Below are 27675 nucleotides of genomic sequence, written 5' to 3'. Positions count from 1 at the left end.
CTGATAGTTCCTTTTAAAGAATATTTCTCTGAACTGTTACTTTCGGAACCACAGAACTCTATAATTTTTAGAGCAGACACGTTTCATTCCACATTGCAGCATTTATTCTTTGTAGTTTTAAAAACTTATAAAAGCTAATAGACAGTAGGAATTATGAGTGAAACTGTTGCCGAGGGCGTGGAGGCTTTGACTCTTAACAATGCCAAGGAGACTGACGAGCAAGTTGTTACTGGTGAAGAGGTGACAGGTAAAGATCATATTGCCAATTTAGAATTCGGAAGGTGCTACTCCACTACTCTGAATGAATCATTTAGAAGAAAAGAGATGAAACCAAACAACCGATTTATAGTATTGTTGTGTTGTTCACAGTAGGTGATGACCAAAATGATGTTGTGGATCCATGGAATGTTTCCAGTACCAGTGATACTGGCATCGATTATGAGAAGTTAATCAGTATGTAATAATACAGCATATTTATATATTGGACTCTATAATATAAGTTTGTTTCTTTTTAGAACGCTTTGGTTCATCCCGAATCGATGACGAATTAATAGCACGTATTGAAAAGATAACTGGCAAGCCAGCACATCATTTAATACGCCGTGGAATATTTTTTTCTCATCGTGAGCTCAATACCATTTTAACGCTCAAGGAACAAGGCAAGGCATTTTACTTGTATACGGGTCGGGGACCAAGCTCAGAATCACTCCATTTGGGCCATTTAATTCCATTCATTATGACAAAGTAATTATTGTTGCATGGCGCATATTATGAGCCATTGTAATTAAACGGATTTTACTATTTAGATATCTCCAAGAAGCATTCGATGTGCCTTTGGTTATACAAATGTCTGATGATGAAAAGACATTGTGGAAAGATTTGAAAGTTGAAGATGCTATTAAATTGGCACACGAAAATGCAAAGGATATTATCGCCATGGGATTTGATGTCGAAAAGACGTTTATTTTTAATAATTTAACTTTTATGGGGTAAGAGTTTTTCAATTTTTATTATTTTAAATGCAAAAATAGTAGTACGACTTTTTCAAATGTGTAAAGATAATTGAGTTAAAAAACTGCCACCAAAAATGTAGTGATTTTGTTTGTGTCTAAAATGTGTTCTCGATATCAGGTCTTCGGTTGGAATTTATGACTTTTTTTCCATTCGTTCAAAATTGTTACCCATAAAGTATCTGAATTATGAAATGGGCCATAAATAGGTGACGAACTCTGCGTCCCGTTAAAAATCTCATAACTTAAATGTACATAGCATAGCGGGACTTCGGCCGCCATTAATACATATGACATTATAAATAATGCTAGGCATACAACTTTTTTCATAAAGTATCTTAAAACTCAAATGTTAATGACTTTAGCCGCTTTAGTAAGAGGTATTTGGCAAATTATGAGACCCTATACCTTGGAAGGTATGAATTAACACCCAAAGATATTATGATGTTAAAGTCTGGATACAAAGAATAACTTTCCCACAGATGGTTTCAAATTATATTCAAGACCAAATGTGGTAGGATTCTATTCCTAAAAAAATAAATTTTAGATGACCCGATATAAACGAAAAAATAAGTGACGAACTCTAAATAAGATCAATAATTGATTTTTTAGTAAAATATGCGCGCATTTAAGTTTATACCAAAAATGCCTTTATTGTTTTGATTAAATCACATCGATATTTCTATAAAATATTTTTAAATTTCAACATTTTTTCTTTTAGACAATGTCCAGCATTCTATCAAAACATCATACGCATGCAAAAATGTGTAACTTTTAACCAAGTTAAGGGTATTTTTGGATTTGGAGACTCCGATATTATTGGCAAAATTGGATTCCCCGCTGTTCAAGCTGCACCAGCTCTTTCAAGTACATTTCCATTTATTTTCGGAAATAAAAAAACCCACTGCCTTATACCTTGCGCTATTGATCAAGATCCATATTTCCGCATGTGCAGAGATGTAGCACCACGTTTAGGCTTTCCCAAATGCGCACTGATACATTCGACTTTCTTCCCCGCCTTACAAGGTGCTAAGTCCAAAATGTCTGCCAGTGAACAAAACTCGGCTGTTTTTTTGACCGATACTCCCAAACAGATTAAAAATAAAATTAATAAATATGCCTTTTCGGGTGGCCGCGTTACTGTAGAGGAACACCGAAAATTAGGTGGCATACCAGATATTGATGTTGCCTACCAATTACTCAAATTCTTTTTGGAAGACGACGAAAAACTTGAAGAGATACGCCTTGCCTATAGTAAGGGTGAATTGTTAACGGGTGAAATTAAAAAGATTGCGATTGAGGTGAGTTTCCAAACGTTTAACTAGTATATAAATTTAATAATATTGCCGTATATTTATTAGACTGTAACTCCTATTGTGGAACGCCATCAAGCTGCTCGTAAGTTGGTGACTGATGAAGTTTTACAGAAATTTATGGAAATACGTCCGTTGAAGTTCGGCTAAGCAAGTTAAACTGTTATTTGCACATAGTGTTACTACGACTTTGTCACAATTAAAAATATTTTTTTTATTTATTTTCGCTTGTAATACGATAAAAAATTATTTTTTAGAAATACATTAAAGTTCTTTTTGCGTTTAGAATAAAACAATTATATACAACAATACAAAAGCCTACAATGTCGATAAAGTATTTAAAATTATAAGGAATTTCAAAATAAAATTGCATTGCAAATATTTGAACGATATTCAACTGTAAGCCGTGGTCTAATTAAAAATATGCGTTTATATGTATATTTTTAAAATTTTCTGTAAATGGGATATTACAAATATATTGTAAATAAAATGTAATTTAAAAAAGAATTGTATAGTGGGGAATATACCAAATATGTAAATAATAAGTTATTTTCTTTCCATTTTTTGTGCGAACATAATTGTCGCTCAAATTAAGAAACATCACAGAATGGAAATATTTTAGCCATATAGGCATAATAATCGTTAGCGTATGGCTTGAGCCATATGCAGCGGTGTAACCATAAGAGTAAGCTCTGCATCTTTTAGATTTGCACCTCTTAAGTTTGCCTCCTGTAAATCGCTTCCAGATAGATTGCAACGTTCTAAATCTGCACCGGCCAATACGGCAGAGCGTAAATTGCAATTCTTCATGTTTGCGTTCTTGAGATTAGCAACGCGTAGATTTACTGCTGCCATATTTGAACTTTCCAAACAAGCCCCCTTCAGATTCACACCTTCAAGATTGGTACGCAAGCCTGATGGATCTTCAAAATTGCATCCTCTTAAATTCGCACCTTCCATATTTGCACATAAACCTTAAAAAAAGCAAATATTATATTAAGCAACAATAATATAACAAATTTTCATGCTTCACTACCTTTTACGGATATCAGTTGGGCACATTCTAAATTGGCATATGCTAGATCAGTGCGCTCCAAACAACAATATGTTAAATTAGCATGAGATAAGTTACATCTCTGCATGCAGGCATACTGGAAAGGAAGTAAAAAATAAACTGGATAAACACAACAGTTATGCTAACATAACAAGAAGGAATCGATTCATTTTCTTCTACCTCCATATCTGTAGAATTTTAAAATAAAATTTTCTATAAAGACGTACTTTATAAAATAATTGTGTCTGAACCGTGGCCAATTTTTGTTCAAAGCTTGTAAATACATATTCGAAGAAAAACAATAATATTCCGAAACCAAGAGGGCAAATATGGTCTAATATTTCAATATTACGCTTGTACGTAATATTTATTATTATTATTTACCTTAAAATTTATGTTACGAAAATCCAGTTTTCTTAAATCAGCACCAGCTAAATTTACACCTTGGAAACGTATTTCTGTTATATGTGATGTCTGTATAAGTGCTTTAATGACATCTCTTCGGGTCAATGGCTGATTATCTAAAGATTGATTGTTTTGCATTATTTGTTCTTCCAACTGACTGACCAGGGATTCCAATCCATAGAATTTAGCTTCTTCCAATACTCCTTCTAAGCTTATATTGGGATCAACAATAAGTTGACCATGTCTTAGATAATTAATGATTGGTTCGAAATAATGGGCACTGCGATCAATTAAATATGCTCCAGTCTCATCTTGATCGCTGGGCATCATGGCACCCTCTTGAGAAAACATTCGGGCCAACATACTATCCGGTTCTTTGCTCACCAAAGTCCATATTGTAGTTTGAAAAACCTTGCCTCCAACGTTTAGTTTAATCCATTTGGAGGATGGAAATTTCTGTTCGGGCACAGCCACTTTCAAAGATGAACATGGCTTGTCAGCCATTGGGTTTTTTACTCTTGGATCCGTCGCCGCCCCAGTTTCGTTATCAATTATTGATACTATATTGTAAGTATCCATCTCTTTACTGATTATTTACAAACTGTTCTTGCAATTGCAATCAATAATTTTCCCGAGCGAAAAGCAACAAAATCTTATAAGCATGGAGTAATGTTAAGGTGCTCAAGCAAAACTCTAAATTCAGACCATATGTCAAATTTTGTTTACCTTTTATGCTGTGATTTCAATCACAATAATGGATATTGACATTTAAATTGGTAACCAGCTGGTTTTCATGAGAAAAATATAATCAGGGTACAATAAAAAGGTATTTGCAGAGTTAAAATGTATTTACAATTTTTATCTGGCTTCTGTCCCTTCTGTGTTTATAAAAAAGCAACTCTGATACAAACATTACAAAGTAATTTGTAAAACAAAAACAAAATATTTTCAAGATCAATTATTGGAAGAAACTTAAATTGCGGCGCGCGCATTAATATTATTAAGCAGATTTGCCATGGAAAGATTGAACACTTAGGATCATATTTTTGAGAGAACATCCAGACATTTCATTCATCTTTAGCGCTATTTGACTCACTTTAAAAATGAACAAAAAATATCTAATAAATGAAAGCAACTTGTTGCCTATAATTTTGAATAATTCTGGCAGGATGCGTGCATACCTCAGGGCTGTATTTCATTTCATTTCATATGTTTCATGTTTCCTAAAATTGAAAATATAGAATACTTTATGTATGTATGAAGTTTGGTTTCAATAGGAAAAGGATGTGGCCTTTTTTACGATTTTCTAGCAATTACTTGAAGGGACCTACATCAAACAACTATTCATTCAAGCGAATGACATGAAATCGTTAAAATTAAATATTAAATAGCCCGTTCTTATATGCATTTTTTACAGAGATATGGCAAGCTTTTTGTAAAATTAATTGGTAGTTACTGCATTTTTTTACAATGGCATCTTTATTTTTGTTTAGAAATAATAAACAAAACGAATTCGTAAATAATTTCGTGAAATAAATTTATAATCAGTTCTTCAATATAAAATAAACGATTTGCGTTATTCATTTTTTTATTTAAATAAATGTTGCTGTTATTGGCATATTATCAATATAAAATATGGCAACATAAATTCAGCAAACTTTACTTTAAAAGAGGAAGGGAAATTTAATAATCCAAATTCCAAAAATTTGAAATTGAAATTTTTTACTGAAAATTAATAATTAAGTTTAAAATTTTTAACAAATTTGTATGTGTTTGTTGTTACATGTGCTGTACAACAATATTTGCTGTTATGAGTGTTCATGGTAGAATAATATAGGTGGATGCATCAACTCTTGGGAACATTGATATGTCAAATTTTTTAAGTGCTTTGTCAAAAATAAGTCGATTTTTATATGTTTTCATATACGACGCAAATCGGAGGTTTTTCAACAATTTTTACAAATTTAAATAATTTTTCATTCACGATTTTCAATATCAAAATCGGTTTGACAGTTCATTGTCCCAGCAGCTGTGTCGATGCGACTACCTGTATTCTTCTGACATGCGAGTAGGTGTGTCAGGTTACTTTTCCTGCAGGAATTGTCCAGCAACATCTTTCTGAGAGAGTAAGGTAGTTTTATTCCCTTTTGCAAGGAAATTGCGAAAAGTAAACAGACGGTATTCCTGCAGAAGCTTGCAACTAATCGGCTGATTTGTCAAAACAAACCAATTTGTCCCCAATTAAAACAATTAAACGAAAGGAACCACCACCAATTTCACAAGCTTTATAAATAAAAAGGAAATTGACAATAACATAAAAATATGAGCAATAAAAGAAATATAGATTTGATGTGTTCCGCGGAATCCTTTAAACCTGTTGCTAATGGCATTTGTCTAAAAATGTTGGAAATAGTCTTTTATTTTCTTATTACATATTAATATTTATGTTTTTCACATTTTGTAAAGTTGTTCTCCAAAAACAATTAGTCTTGCTAATTCCAAAACAATATTTTCAAATTAAAATCACAAATAGAAATAAATAAACAATAGAAAACATATGATTGAATGTCGATGAATGGGAAGAAGAAGAGTTGCAAGAGATTGCAAGAAGAAAATAGGTGTGTCTGGTTACCCTAATATTTGTAACAATTGTTACAAATTGTTCCTGGAAGTCGTCTCTTAACCCGAAAGTTCTGTAAAAGAGAGACATTTTGACAGTTCTTTCAGTGAGAGTTTGCAAATTCTTGCTGGACAAATTTCTTCTTGCAATCACTTGCAACTCTTCTTCTTCTCATTCATCGACATTCAATCAGATGTTTTCTATTGTTTATTTATTTTTGTGCTTTCAATTTGAAAATATTTTTTTGGAATTAGCAAGATTAATAGTTTTTAGAGAACAACTTTACAAAATGTGAAAAACGTAAATGTTAATACGTAATAAGAAAATAAAAGACTATTTCCAACTTTTTTATTTAAAAAACTTGTAAAATTAGTATTGCTTCTTTTGTTTTTGTTTTCTCCTTATGGGGGACAAATTGGTTTGTTTTGACAAATCAGCTGATTAGTTGCAACCTTCTGCAGGAATATCGTCTGTTTACTTTTCGCATTTTCCTTGCAAAAAAGAATAAAACTACCTTTTCTCTCAGAAAGAAGTTGCTGGACAATTCCTGCTGGAAAAGTAACCAGACACACCTATTTGTCCAGCAAGAATTTGCAAACTCTCACTGAAAGAACTGTCAAAATTTCTCTCTCCAACCGCTCTCTTTTGCAGAACTTTCGGGTAAACAGACGACTTCCAGTAACAATTTGTAACAATTGTTACAAATTTTAGGGTAACCAGACACACCTAGTATTATTCTACCATGGCAGAAGAATACAGGTAGATGCATCAACGCTTGGGAGCATTGGTATGTCAAAAAAATTAAATGTTTTTCAAATATAAGTAGATTTTTTATATGCTTTCTTATACTACGTCATTCGGGGGCTATTATAATTCGTGTTTTTCAAAAATTTTTACAAATTTAAATAATTTTTCATTCAACATTTTTAATTCCAAAATTTGTTTGACAGTACATTGTCCAAGCAGCTGTGTCGACGCGTCTACCTATATTCTTCTACCATGTATTCTACCATGAACAACAGACAAAAAAGTGTAAACAAATGATGACATTACATTTGGTTTTTAAAATTTGCAGGCACACCTTTTTATTGCGCCATGGTTTGCTGTTTGAGAGGTTACGAGCACGTGTTGAGAGTGACAAAGCAAAACTGCACATTTTTTTCTAAGCGAAATAATTATTGTCAAAAAAAAAAATAAATTTATTGAATAAAAATAAACTTGCAGGCATCACATTGCAGTATTTGTTGCATAAAGATGCCTGGCACTGTTCCACCAGACATGGACTGTGATGTCGTTGAAGAGGAAGTGGCGTCAACATCCAATGGTGCTGTGTTTACAATTAATAACAAAGTTGCGGCAAACAAGAATACCAACGACAGAAAGAGGCAGCGGATTGATAAATGCAACTTGCCAATTAACGTTGATATATCAGATTTATCTAAAAGATTGTCAAGTCATAATCCAAGCGATCAAAACAAATATGGCATTTTGGGAGTCCTAGCCGACATGGATATTGAGGGCACACCTCCTGTAAAAAAAACCAAAATTCCTGCCGAGGATGGAGCGAAGAAGCCTGTAAAAACAAAATGGTGCCCACCAATTTTTGTTTTTAACGTTAATATCAAAACACTGATTGATAAGTTAAAAGATTCAATACCTCCAGGCACATTTAAAATTAAAAACATTAATAAAAATAAAAGTAAAATTTATTTTTCAGACCCCACTGTTCATTTGTCAATGATGTCAATTCTCAGGGATAAGAATATACATTCATATTCTTTTACACCAAAAGAACTCAAGCAGGTTTCGCTTGTACTGCGGGGTCTCTATGGAAACTACGATGATGATTATGTAAAATCAGAATTGGACCAAATCGCGCCAAACACTGTTGCAAATGTGACAAGGTTCAAAACAAAAATGTCCATCAAGAAACAATTGGACACTGGGCTTTATCTAGTATCTCTTTTGCCAGGAAAAACGTTAGGTGATATCTCCCATATAAACGAATTTGAGTACACAACAATTTGGTGGGAAAAACCGAAGAAAAAGGACAATGACATTCAATGTCACAGATGCCAGAGGTGGGGCCACATCTCTCGGAACTGTAATTCCGCATACAAATGCGTTAAATGTGACCAGGAACATGGTCCTGGAGAGTGCAAGAGGAATCCGTCGGATTCATCCAGTCCATATTGCAGCAACTGCGAGGAGTTTGGACATCCGGCTAATTTTAAGGGATGTCCAATGTACAAAAAGTATGCCACCGCCAGACAACAACATCAAAAAAAGATCACTGAAGTCAAAAACCAAGCAATTAGTAACATAAAAGAGGCATTGCGGCCATCTGTAGTATTACCTGGTACTAGTTTTGCCAGTATGCTCAGAACACCACCTTCTGCAAAGACACATCAAAAACATACGCCATCAAAACCAAAAGTAATCGAAGAATTCCTCAAATTAGTGAACGTTTTCTTACAGCCTGAGGAATTATCACTAGAAGAAGAGGTAGATGTATTTCTATCAAATTACAATACAATGACAAAAGTAGAAGCTAAGTCTGAATTTCTCCGGCTTCTAAATAAAGTTAAAAGCACTTATGGACCATAAGTCAATAAGTCTTTTAACATTCAATGTCAGATCTCTCGTCGACAGAAGTAGGCAAATTGATCTGTATAATATTCTACGTCAAAACAATATAGATATTGCATTTATACAGGAGTGTCATTTGAGAAGAAATAGAAGAATTAAAATACCAAATTATCATTTTATACGTGACGATTCATCTGTGGGTGTTGCAGTTGTGATCAAGACCAATTTTATATATAATCGGGTTGTACCTGATAATGTGACATTTTTCACATCGTTAATCAAGACGGAAATCAAAATGAACAACGAAAGACGAAAGTATATAGTTGGTTCGGTTTATATACCATGCCACTACAACACCCAACTTCTTGAAGCCGATTTGAATAATCTCAACACTTTTCTTGATAACTACGACGGATTTATCCTTGGAGGTGATTTGAACTCTCGTAGTCCAGACTGGGGCGACTCCGTTGAAAATTCAAATGGTAAGGTTTTAAAAAAATGGCTAAATGAAAATATTCTGAATGTAAACAGGATCTGTGACTCTTCGCCGTCATACCCTAACGGTCCGTCATATCTAGACCATTTTATTGTCAGTGCCAACCTAGTACACAGTAATCTGGATAACTGTAGAATTTCATCTTTACCTACCTTCTCAGATCACTTTCCAATCAAACTAACTATGGACCTTAGAAGAGTTGAATTCATCATTAAGCCTTCAAGGATGTATACCTCATACAGAGACACAAATTGGAACAGTTTTCAATGTGATATAGACCAAGAAATGGAGAGACTGATGCCTTCTACCAGAAGAAACTTATCCAACCAAGAGATTGATAATCTAATAAGTGAATTCAATAACACCATATCCACACTTCACACTAATCATTCGACCTCTATTGAAATATTAGACTCTAAATTTCCACTGTCTGAACGAACGAGAAAACTGTATAAAATGAAGCACCAATGGCAGAAGGAACTTAAAAAAATTTTCCACAGATGCGGAAATAGACTTAGCCGTGAGTATGCCATTTTATCTAAGCAAATACAATTACTTAAGGTAATAATAAAAGAGTCCGTGAACATAGAACAAGCCAAACATTTCAGTAGCAGGTTGGAAAACATAAAACCTGGTCCATCGGCATTTAAAGAAATATATCGCATTTCTGGCAAAAGAAAATCTCCATTTTGTCAAAGAATAATACATAACAATAACATAATCACAAATACCAATGAAATTGTTGAGTTATTCCAGAACCATTTCTCATCTACTTTTCAACATTCGTCTCCACAACAACCTGTTGCTGACCTTGATGCGAGAATATCCTCTGTCACCGGTGCAGTCCCTGAGCACATTTACTCATTTGATAGCTCCTTTCAATCTCTCAATAACACTGACAGCTTCCACTTCACAAAGGCTGGGGAAGTTAGAAATATTGTCAATAATATCAACAATAAGAAGTCTTGTGGACCAGACGGATTATCAAATTTTATTATAAAAAAACTCCCTGAAACTGCCTTCACTTTTTTGGCAATAATATTTAACAATTGCATAAACAATGGATACTTTCCTACTGCGTGGAAAGCAGCTAAAATAATCCCCATTAAAAAGAAAACTGACAGCGAAACTGTCTCTGATTTTCGACCAATTTCATTGTTATCAAACATTGGCAAAGTCCTGGAGAGGATAATGAAGGGCAAGATTGAAAACGGCTTCATAATTGATCCTGTACCTAATTTTCAATTTGGATTTAAGCAGGGACACTCAACACAACATGCACTCATTAAGTTTCATCACGATATCACCAAAAACCTAAGAAACCAAAAATGTACAGTAGCTATATCACTAGATATAGAAAAAGCCTTTGATTCAGTATGTCACAGTGCCATCTTATATAAACTTGTAGAGCTGGAAACAGACCCATACATTGTTAAACTTATACAGAGTTACCTGTGTAACAGAACGTTTACAGTACAAATTCAAGACAAATCTTCATCAATTGGTCCTGTGAACAGTGGGGTCCCACAAGGAAGCGTGCTAGCTCCATACCTCTTTAATCTGTTTCTCAACGATTTTCCCCATGTCGTACAAAATTCACAGGCTATATTATATGCAGATGATTGTTTAATATATGCCCATGATAGCAACCCCGCAGAAGCACTAAATAAAGCTGCTTACCACCTAGGAGTAATTAAAGAGTATTATCAGTCCTGGAACATTAAAATAAACGCCTCAAAGTCGGAAGCCATTTGTATACGGAATGCTTCTGGGAAATGTCCTCAAAAAGTAGTTCCTGAAAGCAAAAGACTGCAACTGATTCTGGACGAAATTGAAATCCCATTCCACAGCAATATAAAATATTTGGGTATCCAGTTTAACAAACTTTTAAAATTCAATACACATGGACGTTCTGCGATACAGAAGGCGAAGCGTATATCTGGAGCCTTTTCTTACCTGTTTAATAACCAATATTTGCCGCAGAAAACAAAACTTCTTATGTATAAAGTTGCCATTAGACCTATTTTGCTATACGGATTCCCAATCTGGTTCACTATCTCTCCTATAGTGGCCAAAGAATTGGAAGTCTTTGAAAGAAAAATCCTCCGAAAGTGCATTAACAAACATTACTTGTGTCATGACAAAAAGTACTCCAATAGTTTTGTATATGAAACGTCTGGAGTTCAGCCGCTCTGTAACTATGCATTTAATTATCAAAAGCTATTTATCGAAAGATTGGCCACACATGAGAATGATTTGTTAAAAGAAATCTTTGAATATGAAAAGTTACTGCGCTGGTCTGGATCGGCATACATATCACCTGTTGGAATCATAAACGAAAATCTGGACATCGGTCCAGAAACATACACACTTCCAGATTTTTATAAAAAAACAATACCTGGCTCGAACCGGGGCTAATCTAAACTACCTAAAAAAAACCTAAATTAATATTTATAATAATATTTTAACATGTTGCTTATAAGCTTAATATTATGAGCGCTCGATTTACATATACATGCACATATATTTGATTTAAACAAACTGTGATATTTTTTATGTACGAAACACACACTTTTTAACTCTACTGTTAAATCATATCTCTGTTGTACATTGCTTTAACAGATCGTTGTTATCTATTTATTAAGTATTGATTAGTATTTTAAGTTATTTATTTTGTAACAGACTATAAAGCGCTGTTTGTCATTCCAAGGCCGTGAGCAAGCCTTTCAAGAATTTATCATTTAATCGAAACGTTCATGTTTTATATAAATTGTCAAAAGTGCACAGTAGCATACCTCGTCGACATAGTGTATTAGAACAAGACGATAATAATTCTAAGGTTATATGTTATCATTCGAACTGCATAACACTATCACATAGAAAAAGAAGAAGACTCAATAAAAAAATTTACTTACTTACTTGCGCCATGGTTTGTTTACTTCTTAATTACGTTCGTTGCTAACAGAAAATATTTAAAACATAAAGCTTTATTTAACTTTTCTTAGATTAAAATGTCCGAAATTCAGGATTGTTCGGTTAAAAATAAGAAGGCTAATGCTATTTTAAATTCTAGTGACTATTTCCACAATTATATTCTACACGAAGAACGGCGCATACATGAAATAGAATCTGCGAAGCAATCGTCCAATGAATTTCCCCAAGGCATTAGCACGTTGGACATTTGTCAGGAGCTAAAACAGTTTAAAAAACAAGTATTTTTGGATGAGAAGCGCAGACAACAACTGAGAAACGACAACCATGAATTGCGTTTGCTGCAGAACCAGCTTCAGTCTGCACTGGTATCCAAAGAGCTGCAGGAGCAAATTGATGCACTAAAAAAACAAAAGGAGCAGGATATGCAGAGAAAGAGAGAAGAAAATGCTCAGTGGGAGGTGGAATGTGAAAGGGCCAAAAGGTCCATTTTGGAAGAGGAGGAAAAGGAGCGGCAAAGAAAAACACAAAATCGAATTTTACTGCAAGAACAAATGTGTGAAGTGCAAAACAAACGTAAACAGGAATTGGAAACAGTCATGAAGGATCGTGAGGATATGCAAAAAACTTTGAAACAAATAGAGGCGGACAGACAAAGAGAAAACGACATATCTTGGAGATTTCGTGATCTATGCCGAAAGGAAATGGAAGAATGCATACGTATTAGAGAAGTTCAAAAACAATTGGAAAGAGAAAAAAACCTTGACGATAATGAACGTCTCTTGGCCTATCAACGTGAACGGGACGAACTTAAAGAAAGGATGGAAGCCGAAAAGAAACGTATAATCACAGAGAAAATGGCATTAAGTGAAAGAATTGGCAAGGAGTTAGACGATATAAATAAAGAAAAGCAGAAAAGAGATGATGTATTGTTGTCACTACTTGTCGAAGAACGCAGGGCAAAGGAGGACATTAAGCATCGCCAAATGCTTGAAAAACTGACAGAGGAACGGACAAAATTACGATCTGAATTGGAAAATTATCGCCGAGAAATTGCAACACAGAAACAGCGTAAGTTTGCGGAAGAAGAACGCCAAATGCGTGAAGAATGTTTGCGCCAACTGGCAGAACGTGATAAACTAGATCAATTGTCAAATGAAAAACGCAGGAGAAAAATTGTAGAGCACAACAGAGCATTGAAAGAAATGATCGAAGGACGTCGACAACAACGTGCTAAGGAAATTGCCAATAGGATTGGAGAATTTGAAAATTTGCTAAAGGAAGAAAATGAAAGGTAACTTAACATGTTAATGGATAAGTTGATAAAAATAATCATTATTTTTTATTTGTAGGAATGATTGCATTGAAGCAGAACGAATACGAATGTTACAATCTGTACCTACAGAATTACTACGCTACTTACCACCAGGAATATTAAAACCATCAGATTGGGAGCATATTCCTTTATCTTCTGAAAAATAAAAAAATTAAATGCCTGCTTTTATCTCTTTTGAAATCTCTAATAATTTCATCACATAGTAAAAAAGACAGTAATTTTATGAATTTCTCAGTTACGTAAAAATGTTACGTAGTTCATTGGCCATTAAATGGATTAATTACAAAATTAATGTCATTAAAAATGATTTATTGTCAAATGAAATTTCTGCAGAAAAGTCCTAGGAAAATATACAGTCCAATCAGCTGCCCAAGTGTACCACATAATTCAACATGAGTAGGTGTGTGCGGTGTATTATTTAGTAACTTGATCTGAGAGTAGTATCTCTCAGGTGCAAATATTTATTAGAATTGGTTTATTTTAAGAATTTAATAGAACTGCGGTAACAGCAAGGACACATCTTAACATGAAATGGCAAATACGCATTAAGACAATACAGTACAACGTTAGAGTCAAAACTAATTAAAATACGAAGCTAAAATTTTGTACAGATCAGTCTTTTGTCTGCAGTCAAGTTCGAAGATAGTTTATATCAGTCCACGATATCGTTTAGCCCTCATATAACGGTACCTCGATATTCGGTATTTTGATGATTCTAGCCAATTTTTTCAATGGAATTGTCTCAAAGTCCACACAAGGAGTTCCTTCTGAGTACCTTACCCCCTGGAGAAGAATTCTCTATATAAGTACACACGTATATCCTCCATACAAAGATCCTACCGATATTCGGTATTTTGATGATTGTACCCAAATTTTTATGGAATTGTGTAAAAATCCACAACAGGAGCCCTCATATAACGGTACCTCCCCGTATATGGTCTTTGATGATTTTAGCGACATTATTCACCCAAATTGTTTAAAATTTCGTATTTGAAGTTCGAAATGAGTATAAAAACCTATGACAGAATATTACCTATGCAGGTCTACGTCTTCGAATAGCCCATGGTAGAATCATGAAGGTAAAGTCATTTCAAATAAGCATTTCCATCTCTGCGTTTTCTGTAACTGAGCTTGTCAAATACAATCTTTCATATGAACTGTCACAACAAAAACAAGACAGGTTTATTTACATTTATAAATATTAAACCAGTTTGGTTTCAATTTAGAAGGGTTGTTGCTTTTTCCACGATTTCCTAGCGATTGCTTGAAATGTTGAGAGTTTTGGGCCTATAGCTAATAGCTATACATTCAGGGGAATGAGTATTTTAAGAACTATTCTTCTGCATTTAAAATTCAAAAATGAATAAATTAAATGAACGTTTTTTTAAATTTAAATAATCACATTAAAATTAATTATTTTGTTTATATTTTTTGACATATAACTCTGGCACTTGTATTACGTACAAAAACAAATTTGTATGTGATTATTGTTAGGTTTGTTGTACAACAACACTTGCTGTTAACTTGTATTATTTGTATTGTTCTACCATCATCTTAAACATATATTGAAATATTCAATATATTTTACAAAAAAATGCTCCGAATCAAACGTTTAACTCTAGTTTAGTAAAAACTCTTCACTTTGGAAAGGGACCCTAATGAGCCCTTTTTCGACTTTTTGCGGGTTTTATAAAAAATCCGGGACCCAAAAATCGATAATTTGACTATAACTTCCGAATCACGACAACTTGTTGGGTAGGTATTTTAATAAACTTTCCAACGATATCTACATTGGGTTTTTACTAAACTAGAGTTGTTCCAAATTTGATGTCTGCATACAATGTGGCCGAATTATAATGTGAATCTGTGTGCATGGAATTAAAATTGAGTCGATGAGCCACTTTAATGTTATGGGCATGGTACAATAAAAAGGTAAGGTAGAGCTCCCAGCTGATTACAACTTTTTTCTAAGTGTGCCCGACTTCTGCCAATTTTGTGTATGTATTTGCTGTTTTGAAAAACAAAATATTTTCAAAATCAATGATTGGAAGAAACTAGATTTGCCATGGAATTGAAATATTGAACACTTGGATCATATTTTTGAGAGAACATTAAGACATTTCATTAATCTTTTGCGCTATTTGACTCATTTTAGAAATTAACAGAAAATACTAAATTAATGAAAACGATTTGTTGCCTATAGCCTCAGGGCTGTTTTTCAGTAGTTATACGAAGCTGTTCTACCTCCTTATTGTACCATGGTTATGGGGAAAACATATTGTTATACCCATGGCTCAATAGGAAAGGTTGCTCAACTTCATAGAAACTAGGAAAATGCAACTCTGTGTCAAATAGAATTTTAAATATGCAACAATTATTTTGTTTATTTTTCAGGTTTAAACAAAATTCTCATATTGGGACGAACCCGCGAAGCAAGAATCGGAATTTTTGGGTTATTCCATAAGATTGAATGTAAAATAGTAGGAGAATACAGTTTAATCCCAAAATTTTAGAATGTTTTGAATGTTTATTTTGTAACCAAATTTGAAATAATTTCAAATTATATTTTTTATTCAAAGCTATACACGCGCAAAATAAATGCATATTTTCGACGTTAACTCATTGTACAATTTTGGGATAAAACTGTATTGTCCTACTATTTTCGATTAAATCTTGTGGGATAACCCAAAATTCCATTCTTTTTTCGAGTGTATCTATCTAGTTTAGTTAGTACATCCAACAACAAGTTTTCTGTCAAAAAACATATTTAATTCGAAGTAATTCAAATCATAGTAGTACAAAAAATAAAAAGTTTATTATAAAATTGTTGTCTGAAGTAGTCTTCTTGCCCGACCTTATGTAGTGTAAAAACCATTAAGTTTATTGTCAAATAGCTCTCAAAAGTAGTACTCTTGTCCGTGAGTTGATAGTTTAATAGGCTTTGCGTTCTATTAAACGTCGTCCGCCGAGCATTGTGATTTAAACCTTGTAGCCACCAACTGTGCTATCATTTCACAATTACTTACTTGCTTCCTAAAAAGAAGAAGAAAATTTATTTAGTCGACGAAAATTCACATATTGCGAGTTATTTTTCTTTTGGAAAGTTCAAGATTTTTTCGTAAACGGTTATATATTTGCAATCACCTGTCGAACTGTGGAAATAAAAGCTATTACAAGTAATTTTGTATATCCAGCTCGATATGATGACGGCATCAGAAACAGCTACCAATGCTGCTCCCTCAGAAAGAGGTCAAAGAGGTGTGAGTCGCGTCCTGGCCAAATTAGATAGTTCCATAGAGTCAGGGAACTACTATGAAGCCCATCAAATGTATCGAACATTATATTTCCGTTATACAGCACAGCAAAAATTCGATGAATGTTTGGAGTTGCTTTATAATGGAGCTTTGAAGTTAATTTCCAAACAACAAGAAACTAGCGGTGCAGATTTAGGTCTGCTTCTCTTGGATACATTGGAAAAGCGAGGTAATAGCAAAAAGGATGGCGATCTGTGGGTGGAACGGATCGGTAATATAATTACATGTCTTAATGCTGGCTGTGTGGAACGTGAAACCCTAATTGTAAGAGCAATGCGGCAAACGATTTACATTTATACAAAATAATGAAATTATCTTTCAGAACCGTTCCATTAAATGGAGTGCAGAAGTTTCGGGAAATTATCCAGGTGACCCTGCCTTGTATAAAATTTTAGCAAATGTGTTTTGGTCTGAAGGTAACACAGAATTGGCTCGACGGTATTATATGCTTTGTCGCGATGGTAACCTTTGTGGCCGAATTCTTATCAAAATCAACGAAACTAAAGGCTACAAGAGCGAAGTGGATCTGTTTATTGTACAAGCCGTCTTACAACAAATCAGTTTGAATGATCGCAAGACCGCAGAGGACACATTCACTGCATATACACGTTATCATCCAAAAATAAGTCGCAAAGAGGCCCCGTTCAAACAACCGCTATTGAACTTTATCCATTTTCTCTTCAGATTAATGGACACAAAGAATTTAGAAGCCTTTAAAGCTCTATGTACATTATATAAAGCAGAATTAGAACGAGATCCCGCATTCGAAAAGTACTTGACTAAAATAGGAGTACAACATTTCGGTGCTAATCCGCCGGTATCAGAAAGCCGATTTGGGGGTATGTTTGGTGATGTTATATCCCGTTTGTTGCAAGGTATCGATGAAGATGATGACGATGAAGGCGACACTGGCCGCGGCGTCGGGGAACGTGGTCAAGGCGATGGTGCTCACGCTCTAGACTGACGTAATAGTAGTCCAGTGTGGTGGGAGTAAACGACTATATATGTTGCTATGTATAAATATGTTTCTAAAGTTACACTTAGTAATTTTATTGTCTGCATTGCTAATTATTTGATTTTTTATTTCGTGAACATATAAAAATTGTGTCCTTAACTGATTTTTTGTTTGATATATTTTGCTTAGTTTTTTAACAATCATATTATAAATGATATAATATAGATATTTAAATTATATTTAGAATTTACTTTTTGTAAGGTCAATCTTCGACTGAATTTTAGGTTTGGATAAATGTAATGGAGATGAAACAAGATAATTTTTATCACCAGCATTAAAAGTAGGGCGAAAGTAACGAAAACTTCATAACATGGTACAATGATGACATATCTTTCAATTATACGTTTATAATTTTTATACACTCAGCCATATGGCTATAGAGGGTATATATCATTTGATACAGTCAGAACGGGCCTAAAACTTTAGGTCTCTTTAGACCGAATCCTTTAAACGAAATTTGGTGTTAATCTTGCGTTTTCCGATCGTAATATCAAACATAGATCGAGTTCAGAGATGGGCAAAACGTCAAAATGCGCAAACTTTCCAAATCGTTATATTTTTAACCTAGCTACGTCAGGATTGAAAATGGACAATGTTAAAAATTTGAACATTTATAACTGATATAAAATCCTTAATATGAGTCCGATTGTCTTCAAATTTTGCACATCTCAATTTTTTACCAACACAAAATCGGATATGAAGAACTGATTAAACGGACAACTCATTCTGGTACCTCCCCCACAACAGATCAAAATGTTCAATAGCCATCAGCCGCATAAAAAGCGAATAAAAAACATGGCTCATCGTAATATTTCTATCAACGCAATATCGGGTGGGACGTATCGGACCACCAATTCTGGTGACACAAGATCTGGTGTGAATATGAGATATATCCTCATTACCCATATATTACCTCACCCATAAAGAGCCAAAATTCTTAACATTTATATTTTTTTCATAGAAATTTAAAATTTTAATTAACAATTATTCGCATAAAATTGAAAATAAATGGTCTATTTTCTTTCTTCAGAACTACCCTCATAAACGATTCAACAGTTTGAATAATCATAACGCAACTGTTAATATAGTTAAATAAATGGATAGTGCATGGTAGAAGAATACAGGTCGATGCATCACTTAGGAACATTGAACATGCGCTTAGGAACATCAATATGTCAAAAATGTTGAAATGTCTTTTCAAATATAAGTAGATTTTTATATGTTTTCTTATACACTTTTGTGGGTCTTCTTAAATATTAGTGTTCAAAAATTGATTATTTTTTTATAACTCCCAAACCGATTTAAATAAATATTTCATCTGACCACTTGTTGAAAAAATATTTTTATAAAATGTGATAACTATATTGTCCACATAGGGTAAGCAAATCCAAGTCTTGAACCCGGACTTTCAGGTCAAACATACTACGACTCTTCCCACAAGAAAGTACGTTCCCGTAATTAGGTTAAAAATATATGAAAAATCAAGCAACCAGAGAGTTTTTACTCAACTAAAGATAATGGTGTGAAACATAGGTTGCTCATTTGTCGCGGTAAAAACAGATTTACATACGAAATATCTACCCGTGTAAAGCCTTTTAATAGATAAATCACAATAAATTTATGTTTTCTATAGTCCAGTTTATTGTACAAATTTTGTATGTAAACATCGAATTTTTTGTATGTAAACGTACTTTAAGCCGGAGTGATTTTGTGTGTAAACGCATGGCAGAAGAATACAGGTAGATGCATCAACGCATGGAAGCAGCGATATGTCAAAAAAATTTAAATGTATATATATTTTCTTATACGACGTCATTCGGAGGTTGTTATAATTCGCGTTTTTTAACAATTTTTACAAATTTAAATAATTTTTCATTCAACATTTTCAATTCCAAAATTGGTTTGACAGTTCATTGTCCCAGCAGCTGTGTCGACACGTCTACCTATATTCTTCTACCATGGTGTAAACGTGTTAATAAGCTGTTCATGTTTACTACCTTAAGAAGTCTCTTCTGTCAGTCTGTAGAACCCTGGATGTCAGTTTTCAACCTCTGGATCCATTGAAACGTTAGTTTTTCAATCTGTTGATCCCTTGCAAATCTAATTTTTGACGTGAATTTTTTTGTGCAAACTGAATAAGTGTGTGTATGATTGCAGTAAGAGATTGATAAATATGTTAATTTTGGTGAGAAAAAAGTTTTAAAACAATTTGGGGGACAAATAAGTGTGGTACAATACAAGAGCACTACGATGAAAGTGCAAAGCTTTGCGAATTATGAAATGCGATGAAAAAGAAGAACGAAAACAATTGATTTATATGACGGGTTAAAAACCAAGGAGGCAAAAGTCATTACAAACAACAAAAATTTAGTGACATCGCATTGTTTATTTGCCCCCCCCTACGAACATATGAAGAAATGATAAAAATATAATTAGACATCCAACGTAATTGATACTTACTTTTAGTAAAATTTTGTGGAAACCCGAAAGAGAGGATTGCAACAAGCTAAAATAGTAGAAATTATCAGTTGGCGACGACGAAATGAGTGATTCTCACAATAATCTGAATACAATAACAACGAAAGCCGTGATCGAGGCAGCGGTCGAGTCATCTAATGTAGACCTCGGTGAAACTGATGCCAATGAGACGAGAAATGTGGAGGAAAACATAGGTTCTGCCACACCCGTGGTCGCTACAACATCCTTAAAAGTCATTTCGGAAGACGGAGGAAGAACTGATGATGACAAGCAGCAAGATATTGAAGAAATTCGACGGACTTCAATACACTCGAGTACGTCTGCCATAAATATACTAAGCTCAGTTGGAGATATTATAAGCCTGCCATCAAGTTCGCGGCAAACAAATGCAGATGCTGCTGTCGGTGTTAGCAATAGTGTGGCTGATGCCTACCAGCCGCAAGATGAAGCAGAGGGCGAACGAAGTTGTTGGATTTGCTTTGCCACGGACGAAGACAATCGATTAGCTGCTTGGGTACAGCCATGTAAATGTCGTGGCACTACCAAATGGGTCCATCAAAGCTGTCTTTATCGCTGGGTAGACGAAAAACAAAAGGGCAATGCTTTACGTACAGTTAATTGCCAACAATGCCAAACTGAATATATTATAGTTTTTCCCCAAATGGGAAAAGTTGCAAATATACTAGAAGCTTTTGACAACATAATAAGACGTGTAAGCCCATTTCTAGCTGCAGGTATATTTGTCGGATCTCTCTATTGGACCGCAGTAACATATGGCGCAGTAACATTTTTACAGGTGAGTACTCTTCTTTTATCGAACTTGATTATTCACTTTCATTTAAATTTCGTATTTATTTCATAGATTGTTGGGCACAAAAAGGGCTTAGCTCTAATGGAAAATGGAGATCCAATATTATTGCTAATTGGCCTTCCAGTCATACCTGTTGGTTTGGTACTAGGTCGTATGATCCGCTGGGAGGATGCTGTTATTCGCCTTATTCGTAACCGAAGGAATGTGGCTCGTAAACTACCACTTATGAATTTCATTATACCTTATCCGTAAGTTTCTTGTCACCTTTGAATAATGTTGATAATAATTTGAAAAAGAGGCAATGCAAGAAGTAGATTAAGTTGCTGGCAACTTCGTCCATAACGTTAAGAATTTTTGATATATTGTAAGCAGCAAACTATCAGATGTAAAGGTTGATATGTAGTAACACATGCTATGATTTTTCACATATTAAAGATATTTTTGCCCCGTGTAATCTCTGAAAGTTTAGTTCCGCCAAAAAGGGAAATAGCAGTGATTTGCAGAGTTCTAAGTTATCCACGTCTTATTGTTCAATTTCTTTACTAAAATGATTTTTGGAAACACTGTATCATTACATATTGAACTCGGAATAAATGTTGGTATTGAACTCGGAATTAATGTTTTCCCTGGGGCAAATTAAAATTGTTTAATTTGAATGAAAAAGTCCGAAGTACTACAATTACACTACAATTACATCGGAAAATGTGTTGTTTTTATACCCTACAACACTATTTGTTGGGGGTATTAAATGTTTGATTGGGCCAAAAATTATATAACGCCTCGAAATATTGGTTTCCCACTTAGAAAAGTACATATGGATCTTCCTATCTCGCCGAGCTGAGTCGATGCATCTACGTATGTCCGTCCGTCCGTCTGTCCATGTTAATTTGTAATCACGCTACAGGTCGCAATTATGGCCCGATCCTCACGAAATTGAAAATGTTTGTGCAGTTATGGTCAGATGATCGCATAATATTTGGGGGTTGAAATGAACCAAAAACTGAACAATTTCTGATTTTGCAGTTGCTCTACAGGATTATCGCAATTATAGACCAATCGACGACGGAAGTTAGCATGGGGCTAGAGCCTAGGACTGGGCATAAGTCTTCCAATTTTGATGGTTATCGGGTAAAATTTTGTGGTGAAATAGACCATAACATTTGTGTTAAATAAAAGTAAAATTTTACATTAAACCGCAAATATTTTTAATTCAGGCGAAATCAATTTGACTGATATTGAAGTGTATATTTTTTTAAATTTTTTTTCACCTTACAACACAAGTTGGGGTTATTATATACAAATTGCAATTATCGTCCGATCCTCACGAAAATTTTTACAAGGGTAGGGTTAGGCTCAGAAGTGCTAGCCCTTTTGTTTTCCAAGGTCACATATAGAAACCAAAGAACGCGAAATTTCGCATGAAGTTAGAGTTTAGACCAGCGGGTACTACTACTTTTGTGTGAAAAAATACCAACATTTCCATTCTACCGAAACGCTAAAAATAACTTACAGTCGAAATCCAAAATACACAAAGACGAACTTCGGACTTTTTATGCTGATTTCCTTGACGAATTTAGCAAAATAGACAAGCAAATCATATAGATGAGCCTAAATTTGGAGATACGGAGAGGCCTCTTGCTTTTGGAGATAATCGCACAATAATTATGGGGTTCAAATGAACCACAAACAGAAAATTTTCCTGATCACACAATTGAAACCAATCGACACGGAATTTTGCAGAAGAAGAGAGTTAAGGATAGGGAAGAATTCTAGAATTTTGGATTAGCATTGGATTATATTTAGCTGTAAAATGGACCACAACAACTAACAGCACGAAGCAGTGCGTAAATATTGGGTAAATGTCCCTGGTCAAAATGCTAAGGGTAATATCTAGGCAGTGCTCCGTGACATCATTTTAAAAGCGAAATATTCCAAAGTGGATTTGGACATAAGGGGTCTTCTATACTATATACGACTATAGCCTTTGCTTACTTGTTTGAGAATAAACACGGTTTCCAGCGGAAAATATTAAAACGATAAAAAAAGCAATTGATTAATATAGAGGTCCATGAAGAAAAAAAATTAGTAAAGTAAATAGGACAAAGCATTAATGGCAGGGATTAAACGCACACAAAATAAGCAATAGATTTCGGCAGCTGTTCGTAATGGATACTACAGCCTAAGACAGAAAATTGTCTGTACAGGTCCACGTCTTTGTATAACCCCCATATAACGGTACCCCCCGATATTCGGTATTTTGATGATTTTAGCTACATTATTCACCAATTTTTTTAGGTTTCGCATTTGAATATTGTAATGGCTTGTGACAAAAGTTACCTATGCAGGTCCATGTCCTCGTATAGACCCTAATATAACAGCTACATTCTGTATTTATAAGAATTCAACAGAATTTTTAACGAATTTTATTGTTTTTGAGAATTACCAAATTTTATTCCAAATGGTGGAGGTTATTCAAAGTTCGGGCCGGCCGAACTTACAGTCGTTTTACTTGTTTCTAACTATTGAATCATAAAACTACTTAAAAATAATTATAAAAATGAATAATAATTGTTTACAAATTTAATGATTTTTACTAAATTAAACTGTTTTTAAACTATTGAGATATTTTGTGTTTCTTTTTTTAGAGAGGAAGATGAAGAGCAAACAGCACAAAATCCTGCAACTCCAACATTATCGGATCCAGTTTCGGCAACACGTATATTTTGCGGAGCTTTACTTTTGCCAACCATATCATCAATTGTGGGACGACTATTATTTGAATCGATTGAGAACACATTGCATCGGACGCTTTTGGGAGGTCTTACGTTTATAACGGTAAAGGGTATTTTGAAAATTTATCTGAAACAACAACAACACACCCGCAAAAAGAAACGTCGCATTGTTGACTATACCGAGGAAAACGTTCGCGTCTATGTGAATCGTTCTAATTCAACCAGAAGTCAGGGTAATACTGCTGGTTCAACAGCAGCACCAGGTGCTAATCAACAACAACAACAAGCAAATGTGCCAAGACCTAATGAACGCGACAGTGTAGTGTAGGGGAATTCAGGGAACTTGAAAATTACGAAATTTGTTGGTAAGACCACTACGTAAAAGAAAACAAAAAAACAACTTATTAAAAAGGTTCCGTCGTATAGTAGTTAAACTTTTTATATATAACTAATAATATGTGCTGTTAACAATGCTCTCACTTTCTTCTAATCAAATCAAGAAAAATAAATAAATAAAAAAAAATATTAATTATTATATCTTATGAATTTTTGAAATAAAATAATTCGAGAAAAACTTGACTAGGCGTAATAAACTAATATAAAGTAACCCCCTTTTATATCTAACAAATATGTGGGTAAACTGTCACACGGAAACGTACGTATGGGCGGTCATATTTCTGTAATTTACTAACCATTCGTTTTGTTAAAACAACATACAAAATTATAAAATCATGGCACAACATGTTAATAAGGAATCGATCAAATGATTTTGAATTTTATATAAAGTTATCGATTCTATAAGTAAATGCAACACACACATACGAAATATGGCATAATGGGACACAGTACAAGAATGTATTTTTTTTTTTTTGATAACAGACATGATTACAATATTTAGATAGTTTTAATAATTTAAAAAAATTGCAAAAAAATTATGATGATAGATTTTTATATATTTAATATGTAATATTTTAATATAAAATAGAATTTTTGATAGATAATATTTGTCCCCTTATTTTTTGGTTTTTTTTTATATATTACATTAAACTTCTTTAATGTCGGTCCATAATGTAATTTTGCTTGAGATTTCAAAGATTATTTGTCTGCATATCTGTTATCTGCTTTTTGTTGTATGTCTACATTGATACAGATATTATAATTTTGGGCAGTAATTAGGTCTTCCAGTTTTGCCAAAATAATACAATCAATAATTATTTCATTTTCAACGTTTGGCTCTGAAAATAAAGTAGGTTTAGTGTACATGTGTCTCAATCCTGCCATATTATTCAATTACATTTTTTATATAGTTTAGATGTAAACGATACCGGAAAGATAATGAGAAAAAAATATATTTGTAGCTTTAATCTAATTAATCTCTCATAAATGTACTATTAAGAAATTGTATATTTTATGCCATACATTACTGTGTTTTTGTTTTTAATTTTTATGTACTAACAAGAAAATACCAAATGTGTTATTTGGTAGTTTATTGAAATCACAGCAGACCTAGGATAAGTGATTTCGCAAAAAAATCAAATTTCATTCTTTTTTTTTATGGAATCAACTTTTGTTGCAAGGAACCAATGTTATTTGTTAAAGATATATATATTTTGCAGTCATTTTAAATTACATATATTTTATTAAAAATTTCATTTAATAAATAATTGAAATAAGCTATAATAAAAATGCATTACATTTCTTTTTATACCCTCCACCATAGTTTGGAGGGTATATTAACGTAAAATTCAAAGTCGAATTGGCGATGTCCGTCTGTTTGTCTAAAATTTTGCACACATGTTTATTTTGCCAGTAGGCAGGTTAAGTTCGTAATTGGCCATGTAGGTCCACGTTTTCATATAGCCCCCATATAACGGTTACTCCCGATATTCGGTATTTTGATGATTTTAGTTGTTGTTGTTGTAGCAGTAGTGCACGTATGTGTTTGTGTTCTGCTAATCTGGTTCCAGCTCCAGGTTTAGAAATTCGGCTACTTTAACGGGCTGTAGCCAGAGATCCTCTGGAGTGAGTTGGGTAGGTTTGGCTGAGCAATTAAAAAGGTGTAGCGTATTGTGCGGGCCTGTATCGCACGCCGGGCAGGCGTCACGCACATCTTCATCAATTCGTGCCCAATACGAATTGAGGCGACTACACCATCCTGAACGTAATTGCGCCAAAACTACCCTGGTTTGTCTAGGCAGCTGACGTTCTTCGGCTGCAATGGATGGGGGGTGGACTCCGAGGACGGCATTCACTTTATAACTGCTCATAGCATCCGCGACTGCATCGGTGTGAATGCCACTCAGACCTGCCTGATAGGCTTCTTGATCTAGAGGCTCTCTCTTGTAGCGCTGGACCTCCCTCTCTAGATCATGTATGTCCTTCCTGACACGCCTGGGTGGGGGAGAGTTATCCACCATATGATGGTTGGGATGACTCTCACGGTAACACCCAAGCAGGTACTGCAACGAAAGCATATGATTATGCTGACGTAAGGGAAGGACTTTCGCCTCCTCATGTAGATGGTCCACTGGTGTCATGAGGAGGCACCCTGTCGCAGTTCTCAGGGCAGCGTTCTGGCAGGTCTGGATATTCTTCCACTGCGTAGCACTAGTATTCGCAGACCACACTGGAGCCGCATAGTTGACCACAGACCGACCTATCGCGTTATAAGAGGTCAACAAGGTTTCTTTGTCCGCACCCCAAGAGCTGCCGGCTAGCGCCTTGAGGACCTTGTTCCTACTTTTCATCTTGTCGCAGATAGCTGTGGCTTGCGCGGACGACTTGAACATGCTGTCGAACGTTACCCCAAGAATCTTGGGGTAGTTCGTGGTCGGTATTAGATTCCCCTCGACCTGAACATTCAGCTGTGTTCTCATCTCCGCAGACCATGTGGTAAAGAGTGTGGCCGTTGATTTCGTGGCGGATATTTTCATATTCCTCGCGTGGAAGTATGCGGCAAGCTCCGCGAGATAGGGGTTCAACCTTTCGCATATGTCATCGACCACTGGACCCGACGCCATGATCGTACAATCATCCGCATACGTTACGATCTCAATGCCGTCTGGAGGGCGAGGAATTCCGGAAAGGTAGAGGTTAAACAGTTCCGGAGATATCACCCCGCCTTGGGGAACTCCCTGTTTCACTCTACGGGCTTTGGACTTCTTGTTCCGGAATTCCACGTACGACTGGCGTCCACACATATAGTTGATTATCCAACGTTTCAAACTTGGCCGGAGGGTAGTTCTCTGTACGTCCTCAAACAGTGTGGCATGATTGACCGTATCAAATGCCTTTGATAGGTCAAGGGCTACCAACACTGTTCTGTCACACGGCCTGTTCTGGTTCAGTCCTCTACTAATATGTGTGGAAATGGCGTGTAATGCTGTTGTGGTACTATGTTGTGGACGGAATCCATGCTGGTGGTTGGCAACTGTATAGCTTCCTCTAATGCTGGGGAGGAGTAAAGCCTCAAGAGTCTTTGCTACTGGCGACAAAAGCGAAATCGGCCTGTACGATTCGCCTTTACTGGCATCCTTGCCTGGCTTCAGTAGCGGGACCACCCGGCCCATTT

General features: G+C 34.8%; 5 protein-coding genes across 6 annotated transcripts; 4 read left to right on the top strand and 1 right to left on the bottom strand.

The window, feature by feature from the left end:
* Positions 1-51: 51 nt before the first annotated feature.
* On the top strand, positions 52-2715 carry LOC101894522 (tryptophan--tRNA ligase, cytoplasmic). 2 transcript variants are annotated; one of them, XM_005175611.4, is made up of 6 exons: positions 52-247; positions 373-453; positions 516-744; positions 807-989; positions 1732-2311; positions 2372-2715. In XM_005175611.4, exons 1-6 carry the CDS (start codon positions 154-156, stop codon positions 2471-2473), a joined length of 1269 nt encoding a protein of 422 aa, XP_005175668.2. In that variant the 5' UTR covers positions 52-153; the 3' UTR covers positions 2474-2715. The 2 variants fall into 2 exon arrangements, with proteins under 2 accessions (XP_005175668.2, XP_005175667.2); XM_005175610.4 differs by having other exon boundaries at positions 370-453.
* A 68-nt stretch (positions 2716-2783) lies between these two features.
* On the bottom strand, positions 2784-5399 carry LOC101894363 (BTB/POZ domain-containing protein KCTD9). Its single transcript, XM_005175609.4, has 3 exons — positions 3762-5399; positions 3360-3474; positions 2784-3297 (listed from the first exon to the last, which is right to left on the bottom strand). The coding sequence occupies exons 1-3, from the start codon at positions 4359-4361 to the stop codon at positions 2966-2968; spliced, it is 1047 nt and encodes a 348-aa protein (XP_005175666.1). The 5' UTR covers positions 4362-5399; the 3' UTR covers positions 2784-2965.
* A 7013-nt stretch (positions 5400-12412) lies between these two features.
* LOC101894793 (meiosis-specific nuclear structural protein 1) lies at positions 12413-14042 on the top strand. The gene is made up of 2 exons (XM_005175612.4): positions 12413-13712; positions 13771-14042. Exons 1-2 carry the CDS (start codon positions 12499-12501, stop codon positions 13898-13900), a joined length of 1344 nt encoding a protein of 447 aa, XP_005175669.1. The 5' UTR covers positions 12413-12498; the 3' UTR covers positions 13901-14042.
* Positions 14043-16772: 2730 nt separating this feature from the next.
* Positions 16773-18182, top strand: LOC101894189 (Golgi to ER traffic protein 4 homolog). The gene is made up of 2 exons (XM_005175608.4): positions 16773-17332; positions 17391-18182. The coding sequence occupies exons 1-2, from the start codon at positions 16955-16957 to the stop codon at positions 18030-18032; spliced, it is 1020 nt and encodes a 339-aa protein (XP_005175665.1). The 5' UTR covers positions 16773-16954; the 3' UTR covers positions 18033-18182.
* A 1931-nt stretch (positions 18183-20113) lies between these two features.
* Positions 20114-25545, top strand: LOC101893898 (E3 ubiquitin-protein ligase MARCHF5). Its single transcript, XM_005175607.4, has 4 exons — positions 20114-20268; positions 20550-21357; positions 21424-21620; positions 24018-25545. The coding sequence occupies exons 2-4, from the start codon at positions 20626-20628 to the stop codon at positions 24430-24432; spliced, it is 1344 nt and encodes a 447-aa protein (XP_005175664.3). The 5' UTR covers positions 20114-20268; positions 20550-20625; the 3' UTR covers positions 24433-25545.
* The last annotated feature ends 2130 nt before the right edge of the window (positions 25546-27675 follow it).

Source organism: Musca domestica, unplaced genomic scaffold (genome assembly GCF_030504385.1).
Source record: "Musca domestica strain aabys unplaced genomic scaffold, Musca_domestica.polishedcontigs.V.1.1 4, whole genome shotgun sequence".
Taxonomy (NCBI): Eukaryota; Metazoa; Arthropoda; class Insecta; order Diptera; family Muscidae; genus Musca; species Musca domestica.
This window is presented reverse-complemented; position numbering and strand designations above follow the sequence as displayed.